The sequence below is a fragment of the Erythranthe guttata genome, chromosome 10, assembly GCF_056151865.1.
Source record: "Erythranthe guttata isolate IM_541 chromosome 10, IM_541, whole genome shotgun sequence".
NCBI lineage: Eukaryota > Viridiplantae > Streptophyta > Magnoliopsida > Lamiales > Phrymaceae > Erythranthe > Erythranthe guttata.
The window spans coordinates 2,820,167-2,829,072 of NC_142542.1; the positions used below are offsets into that span (position 1 = coordinate 2,820,167).

The window sequence follows — 8,906 nt, forward strand, 5'->3', positions numbered from 1 at the left end:
ATATTAAAATTAATAAAATAATTGCATATTAAAAAAATAAATCAAAAACCCGGTTGAACCGGTTCGACCCTATGAACCCATGACCCAAATGGTCGTCCGGTTCTATAGTCGGTCCGGTTCTGAAAACATTGGTTATATGTACAGTTAAACCTCTATAAATTAATATAGTTGGGACCATCAAAATTTCATTAGTTTAGCGAAATATTAACTTATCGATAAATTGATAATTATTAATTTATACATTAATTAATAACTTATTAATTTATGAAATTACTTTTTCAATAAATACATTTATTTAAAAAAAATTATGTGTATATTATTCATTGTACCATTCGTTCAATACACTAAAGAGCCCGTTTCATGAACGGAAGCTCTTAAAGCAGCAATGATATACAACGATTTATGTTGAGTTATGAGAAAACTATACAAAAAGTTCTAACCATGTTAAGAAAGTGAGGGACGAGATCGATGGTAATGTGAACTTCAACAAGAAACAAGCGAGAATTAAATTATATTGTGTTAAGCCTTCATAGATCTATAAAATATGTATTGTACCATGTATTTTAAAAATTATTTTTATGCATTATTAATTTATATATTATATGGGGCTTCTTAAAATTTTTGAATGTGTATTATCTTATAAATTTAGCGAATTATTAATTTAGTACGTTGTCCCCGAGTCGGGACCGAGAAAATTTATTATTTAATCCAGGTTATTAATGTATGGGGTATTAATTTATCGAGGTTTTACTGTAAATAAATAAGTAAATTTATGAAAATGATTGAAATATATATACTTATCCTAATTAAAAAGAAGGGGTCATTAGCAATAAACCCCTCATATAGATAATAAATGGTGATATGTCCACCCTTTAAATCTTTTTTTGTGATAATCCCCTAGAATTTGTATTTCCAATTCTACCCTTATGCCAATTAGCATAATTAGTCTCAATTATTCCTTTTTTTTCTCTGTTTCCATAACAATAATCTAATTCCTAAAAATCAGCTTCCAAATTTCTAAAAATTTGCTACCAAATAAAAAAATATGAATTTTTTATTTTTTTCGTATTTTTTAGCCATTTTTTATTTATTTTTGTTTTTTAATATTTTTTTAATAAAAATATAAATTTTATTTTTTTTAAACAAAAAATTGAATTTTTTTTCTTACAGATTTACAACTCCGAATATGACTATAGTTGAATATGACTATAGTTGAATATGACTATATGTGACTATGTAGACATATTCTTTCTTTATATTGTAATTTTTTACATTTTCAACTTAAAAATTCCGATTATATAGTGTGGTATAGTCATGTTTACCAAATTATATAAAACAACGAAAATTCCCTATTGTTTACGAAAACAATCCAATCAAAATCCACATAAACAATAACAATTCTGAATCTAGTTATTAGAAGTCAACTTGAAAACGAGAAGATAGAACATATTTAAATATGACTACAATCATATTCAACAATAGTCATATTCGAATATGATTACAGTCATATTCAAAAAATACATAAATATGACTATAGTCATATTCGAACATGACTATAGTCCTGTTACTACTGTTATTCAGATATGACAAAAAAAAATCAAAAAATACATAAATAAAGATATAAAAATAACGAAAGAGAGTCATGGGGAGTCGACGACAACGGCGATGGTGACGGTGGTGAAGGAAAGAGAGTAAGAGAGTCGGGCTCAATCTATGGATCTGAAGGTGATAAATATGAATATGTATTTGTTAATCAAGATTGTGGCAAAGTTAAAATGCAAAATGAAATCCCTGTTCCCCAGTCAGAGAAGTTGCCATGAATTATATTGAGTACCGACAACTTTGATAGATTTGCATTCAAGTCTTTGGGCATTGACAAAATGGGGTCAAATTCTGGGATTTGTGCCACACATGATTCATTGGAGTTGGACAAACAGTTTGATACAGGATTATCTTTGTAAAATGTGGAAAATGATGAAGAATGGTGGTGGACAAATCTGGAAAATAAAAATAAAAAAATGAGAAAGATAACGAAAAAGAGAGAAAGAGCCTTACGTGGAAACGAAGGAGGAGGCGGCGGCAATGAGCGGTGACGGTAATAATTGTGTACAAATCTATGTGAAGACGATGGTAGTGTAGAGAGAGAGAAATCGAGAGAAACAACGAACACGAGAAAATAATAAATCACTAATCGAGTGAATTAACAGTAGTCATATTCGAACCAGAGTAGTCACGTTCATGCTGTTGTTTCAGATCTGGAGAGAAAAAAATCGCAAATAACGAAAGGGAGCGAGGGGGAGGCGACTACAACGATGGTGATGACAGAGAGAGTGGGGACGTGGCTACGGTGGCAGTGGTGGACATAAAAAAAAAATCGAGAGAAAACGAAAAAGGGATATCTCCATGTAACGCATCCGACGAAGGGCGGTGACGAGGTTGGGGAGGCACCGCCGCCACCACTTGTACGGAGGAGGGCCTCCTGCATTAGGTTTCGGCCGATCGGCGGTTGAAAGGTATTTTTGGCTCCGGCGGTGACGAGTGCACGAACAACGGTGGCTATGGTGAGTGGAATACGACGGTGGTGTGAAAACGATGAAGGAGGGCGCCGACACAAATCTGCAGAAAGACGGAAAAAAAGAAGAAGAAGAAGAAGCCGAGATTGAGAACGAGAGAGAGAGGGGGGAGTAAAAGAGTGAAATAAATTATACCACGTTAAAAACCTAATCACATAAGGGCACTTTAGTCTTATTCTGTCTGGTTAGGGGGTTTCACTAATTAAGAATGAAACTTGAGTGTTGGCAAAAGTCTATAATAGTCAATTGGGTTTAGTTCAAAATATTTTCCATTTGAGGGGTATTGCATATTTCCCCTAAAAAGAAAAGGCAAAATGGAAGAGGTAAGTGAAAGTAGAAGAGTTTTGTTTAGCTAGTGCCACCTCATAGAGAAACGTAACAAAATCAAACTCTACATTCAACTTGCGTCAATCATTCACTTGGACAATATTTAGGTATTATCTTATTGGTTTTTGATAGAAAAATTTAGGTATTATCTTGTACTACATCAAATATAAATTAGAATCAAATCTACATCCACCATAAAAAAATAAATAATAAATAATAAATAATAAATATATATATATATATATATATATATATATATATATATATATATATATATATATATATATATATATATATATATATATATTTCGTGGTGTCGGACTTTTTGGCAATCTAATCACGTTATTAATGAACGGCCAAATTTTACATTTTATAGTACACATAAACTTTAGGAGGTCCATTTCATTATTGCTTGCACTTTTCAAATCAGAAATTAGTATCACAAATGAATATATATTTTTTTCTTTTCTTTTTTGAGGTGACTAATGAATCAAAGTTCTAATCAATGTGGAGTTGTGATCAACTCATTAGTCATTACAGTATAACTTTCATAAATGAATATCCGATAAATTAATAATCTCTTTTAAATAATATTTTTATCCGCTTCGGACTTAGGAACAACATGTTAAGTTAATAATTCATTAAATTTATAAGATAATATATATTATAAATTCTTATAGACCCTATCTAATATATACATTAATAATGTATGGAAATAGGTCTTAAAATACATGGTACATTACATTTATGATAAATCTATGAAGACTTCCAATATACGGTTCGATTTTCTTTTGTTTATTGTTGAAATTGACAATAGGTCAATACCACATTAAATTTCATCCTTAAAAAAAATCGGTGCATTTTTCTCATAACTCAACAAGAAATTGCTCAATAACATCGTTGCTTTAAGAGCTTCTGTCTGTGAAACGAGTTTTATAGTATTATTTTCAATTTCTTCCTCTTCATAAGTTATCATGATACTCTTAATTATATGTGCCAGCCAACATCTCTAAAGTTACGTTGTTTTCTTCAAGGCAGTTTAAGATATAAACAACATCCAATTTGTCACGATGATTCAACCCATTGATTATAAATTCCATTTTTTTTGGTAATTTCACAATCTAATGGTTCGTCCATATTTTTGTTAATATTTATTGAAGATAATAATAATTAAAATAACTTCATAAATTAATAAGTTATTAATCAATGGGTAAATTAATAATTAATAATTTATAGATAGTTTAATATCTTACTAAATTAATAATTGATTGTCGTATTTAAGAATTTTGCAAAAGCAAAAACAATTAAACTCAAATATGTATATTAATTCATGTATATTATTGAAAAAAATAAAGCCGAAAAAAGAAACTACATTACATTTTTACATACCCATATTACAAGAGTCGAAAGCAATCTTTCATGTCTTAATTGTCTCATTTTTATCTGTCATCTCTATGATTTATCTTATTATAATTTCTCGGTGTATAAATTTATTAACTTTAATTGAACCTATTTAAAATTAGATTCAATATTCCATTGGTAAATATTTTCAATAAATTATGAAAAATATAATAAATAATTAATTTTATAATGTAAAAATAATATTTGTAACCAAGAAAAATATAACTTATAAAAGTACAAAATATTATACGAAATATTAATATAGAAATAATCATTTAGATTTATTTTTAAAATATGTCTTGAATTTAGGAACATATCTAATAATTATAGTATATCATCTACATACATTCTTTATTTGAATTCATTTATGTTTTTTTCTAATTTTATGTTACTATTTAAAAAACTAATTCCATTTTATACGTTTTTCTATAACTACTATTTTGTTTATAGTAGATTACAAACAATCACAAGGAGCGAATATTCCATCCAATAAGTAAAAGATCCCGTTAAAATTAACCAAAACAGAACTAAATTATTACACTACTAAGGGATTATTATTCCAATTTGACATTTGAAAAAAAAAAAACAAAAAAAAAAATAATTCTTCAAAATAGTTTATAGTAAAAGAATTTGAACACTACCTCCCACAATTTGCTGATTTTTCCATTTATGTATATATTCTATTTTTGAAAAATGACAGCTGGGAATCTGCCACGTGGCGTTATGGAAGGACCAACGTGTAAATACTGTCGTATAGGGGAAACTGATTCTAGCGTATTCTGACCCTGCTGCATGTGCTCTACCCAAATTCACATGCCCAAATATTCTATCTCTTCGCCATTTATTTAATTAATTTATTAATTTATTTCTCAATCAAAATTAAAATGAATCTATTATTTACGCTGATTCCGCACACTCTATATATATATTTCAATCAAGGCGGCGAGAAAAAAAAGAAAAAAACATAATAAAATATAAAAATTGGGGGGAGGGAAAATAATAGGGTTCTGCGTTTGAATACTCGAGAGAGGGTTTCCTTTTAATTAATTAATTAATTAATACTTCGGCCATGGCTGCAAAAGCGCTGGTGGTTTATCTGCTGACGGCGTTTTCCTTGGCCGTTGCGTCGGTTTATTTCGTCAACAATTACTCGCATGGCGGTTACGCAGAGCCTGTGCTTTCTTCCAATTTTAATGGCGTCGGACACAGTTATGGATCTGATGCCAAAGTTTGGCCTGTGAGTTTCTCTCTGGCGGCTTTTAGTTAATTTTGTGGTGCATGAATTCATAAAGTTGGGATTTTTTTATTTATTTATTATGTCTTATCTTAACCCTCTTTTGATTTTACTTTTTTTTTTTTTGTGTGTGTGTGGCAGGAATTGAAATTTAGCTGGAGAGTAGTTTTGGCCACCGTGATAGGGTTCCTGGGCTCTGCCTGTGGTACGGTGGGTGGGGTCGGTGGCGGCGGAATTTTCGTCCCCATGCTAACTCTTATCGTCGGCTTCGATACCAAGTCCGCCGCCGCTATTTCCAAGTGTAAGCAAAATCAAGCATTTTGTATTAATTATTATTAAGTACCGTTTATGTCGGATTATCGGATTTTTTTCGAGTTTCTTAATAATTTTTTTTATGAGGGTTTTTTTTTAATTTAAATTTTTGCAGGTATGATAATGGGGGCTGCAGCATCATCGGTATGGTACAATTTAAGGGTGCCCCATCCATGCAGAGAAGTGCCAATAATCGACTACGATTTGGCTCTTTTGTTTCAGCCAATGCTTATGCTCGGAATCACAATCGGTGTTTCGTTGAGTGTTGTGTTCCCCTATTGGCTCATCACTGTTTTAATCATTATTTTATTCATGGGTAAGAACTTTAATTACCCTGTTAATTACATTATAATAAGTGTTTTTGAATTAAAAAATGTATGAGATGCTAAGAGTTTCGTTTTTTTAATGTTTTCCGTGTTACGAACAGGGACTTCTTCGAGGTCGTTTACCAAGGCTATCGAGATGTGGAAGGAGGAAACTGTATTGAAGGTAAATTTTTGTTGGATTATACGCTGACCATACTTTAATTAAGTTTATACAATCAGTTTAATTTTAAGAACAGTAGTTTACGTAGAGTTTAAATTATTGAAGTGCTACGGAATTTCAAGAACATTTGGTTGTATTTCGGCTTTAAAAAAATGAACTAAAGAAAGTACATAAGTTGACCGGTAGTCATAGAAATGCTTCCCGTTTTTCTCCAATTGTTTTCAATAATTAATTTTTTATTCTTCGTTTGGATGATTGCAGAAAGCCATCGCAGAGAAACACACGTTCGCTAATTCTCGGGGAGAATGTAAGAAATTCTGCAACTTTATTTTTATTTTTATTTTTTTTAATTTAGAAGAAAAAACGAAGATCTGATGTTAGCATTTTTCTGATATTTGGTTTGGTTGATCAGTGTTGATTGATACCGAGTATGAACCGTTGATTCCTAAAGCAGAGAAAACGAAACTTGTGAGCGTATTTCCCTTTTTAATATTTTTTTCTCTCTCATAGTATATGTACATATCCTATCTCGATCTGAATCGATATTGCTCCGCGTTTTTTCAGCAAATTCTGAAGGGCAACTTAAACCTTAACAGAATCTTGGTGCTGCTGCTTGTATGGGTTTGTTTCTTGCTTCTTCAAGTCATCAAGGTCTGTCAAATTACACTTTTACCCCTCTAAACCTCCGAATCGAGTATTTTTTTTGACAATTACTGTTTGTTCGCAGAATGGCACAACGACTTGTAGTACATTGTACTGGGTGCTTAACTTGTTACAGGTACATAAATTCTCTTACAACGAATATCTTCTTTTTTTTTTTTTATGTTACATCGAAACTGTATTTATTTATTTTAATTTTAATTTTTTTTCAGTTCCCGGTTGCACTTGGTGTGTTCGGATACGAATGTGTGAGGCTGTACAAGAAAAGCAAGAACAGGAGAATTTCTGGAAGTACAGATTTAATATGTGAGGCAGCAATAGAATGGACGAGCACAAATCTTGCATTCTGTGCACTTTGTGGTATCCTAGGTGGCACTGTCGGTGGTTTGTTAGGCTCTGGCGGGGGCTTCATTCTTGGCCCCCTCTTGCTCGAAATCGGAGTTATGCCTCAGGTACTTGTGAAAAATATCTACGATTAACGAATGAATTTTTAATGAATTATAACGTCACTATTGCAATTAAAAATCGATTGGGAAATATCTATATTGTTTTTATTTATAGGTGGCTAGCTCGACGGCGACTTTTGTGATGATGTTCTCCTCATCTTTATCCGTGGTCGAATTTTATCTCCTCCAGAGGTTTCCAATGCCCTACGGTAATATGTTTTATTTTTTTTCATTTTTTAAAATCAATTAGTCTGTTTCGATAATGGATACGAAATCGGAAACGGTCCAAGCGTAAGAATATGACAATTAACGAAACGTCGTTTTACAGCTCTGTACCTAATGGCTGTCTCGATTTTGGCTGGTTTCTGGGGGCAATATTTCATTAGAAAGCTGATAACAATCCTAAGGAGGGGTTCGCTTATTGTGTTTATTCTCTCGGGCGTCATTTTCGCAAGTGCTCTCACAATGGGTAATTAATTTTTTTATTTTTTTTTTAAATTAAGTTATTCGTTCGTCGTCGCTTTTTTCGTTAAAAAATTGATCTCTCGTGTGATGGATGGCAGGTGTTGTTGGAATAGATAAAAGCATAAGGATGATAAACAATCATGAGTTCATGGGATTCTTAGATTTTTGCAGCAGCCAATGAAATGGGAAGTTGTTTGTAGATGAAAATCGTACACTTGGAAAATAGATTTGAAGTTTTATGTGGAATTTTTATTTTTTTAAATATATATTTTTATTTTTCAAAAAATGAGAGAGGTGTTTGGTCAATGCCTAATTGACCATCACACATCTCATTTATCAAGTTTTGGTTTGTATAATTAATGTGTGGCTGGAAAGCATTAGGGGGTGTTTGGCCAATGCCTAATTGACCATCATCCCTCAATAACTCTTCATTTTGCAATATTTCGTTTTTTGTTCTTGAAGCTTATTTCTCCCAAATAGTTGTTTAGAATTCATACTTAGATTCTGAAATTTCCAAAAAATCAGAATCGGAATCGGAAAAATTGAAATCGAAATCAGAACTCACCAAAGATTTCAAAATAATAAAAAAAGAAAATCGGAATTGCTTTGAAAATGTTGATTTCAATCCAATATGTTGAGCTGAACATATGACATGCACATGTCAAATTCTCATTTGAAGGAATGGTTGGTAAAAAGTACGACACTCTTGGACCATAGACGAACCTATATAAGTTACTTACTCACATCAAACTTTAACTTGTAATAAAAAATATATTTATTTATGTCTTTATATCAATTAACTGATGTTATAAGAAGATAATTTTGTGGCAAGTGAATTTTGAGCAAATTCTCTCTACCAAGGGAGTAAGTTCAAATATAATAAAACTACCAAACTACAAAAGGATCAGGAGATTGCGAATCGAAAATCGTCCCATCAAAACATAAAAGTATTGGGAGGAGGATTTCTCGGCGTACAGCCCCTCCAACTCTCAAGCCAGTAAA

At 31.5% G+C, this 8,906-nt stretch overlaps 1 protein-coding gene across 1 annotated transcript; it reads left to right on the forward strand.

Annotated features, from left to right (window-relative positions):
• The first annotated feature begins 5,077 nt into the window (after positions 1–5,077).
• LOC105952835 (sulfite exporter TauE/SafE family protein 4) lies at positions 5,078–8,365 on the forward strand. The gene is made up of 12 exons (XM_012976411.2): positions 5,078–5,538; positions 5,677–5,836; positions 5,963–6,163; positions 6,275–6,336; positions 6,595–6,640; positions 6,746–6,801; positions 6,898–6,984; positions 7,061–7,111; positions 7,206–7,445; positions 7,555–7,648; positions 7,768–7,908; positions 8,003–8,365. Exons 1-12 carry the CDS (start codon positions 5,371–5,373, stop codon positions 8,083–8,085), a joined length of 1,389 nt encoding a protein of 462 aa, XP_012831865.1. The 5' UTR covers positions 5,078–5,370; the 3' UTR covers positions 8,086–8,365.
• The last annotated feature ends 541 nt before the right edge of the window (positions 8,366–8,906 follow it).

Bases quoted from the DNA above. Each gene is read 5' to 3' on its own strand.
- LOC105952835 (XM_012976411.2), top strand. From the start codon at position 5,371: ATGGCTGCAAAAGCGCTGGTGGTTTATCTGCTGACGGCGTTTTCCTTG. The intron at 6,337-6,594 runs GTAAATTTTTGT...GGATGATTGCAG, and splicing joins AGGAGGAAACTGTATTGAAG to AAAGCCATCGCAGAGAAACA. The intron at 7,446-7,554 runs GTACTTGTGAAA...TTTTATTTATAG, and splicing joins AAATCGGAGTTATGCCTCAG to GTGGCTAGCTCGACGGCGAC.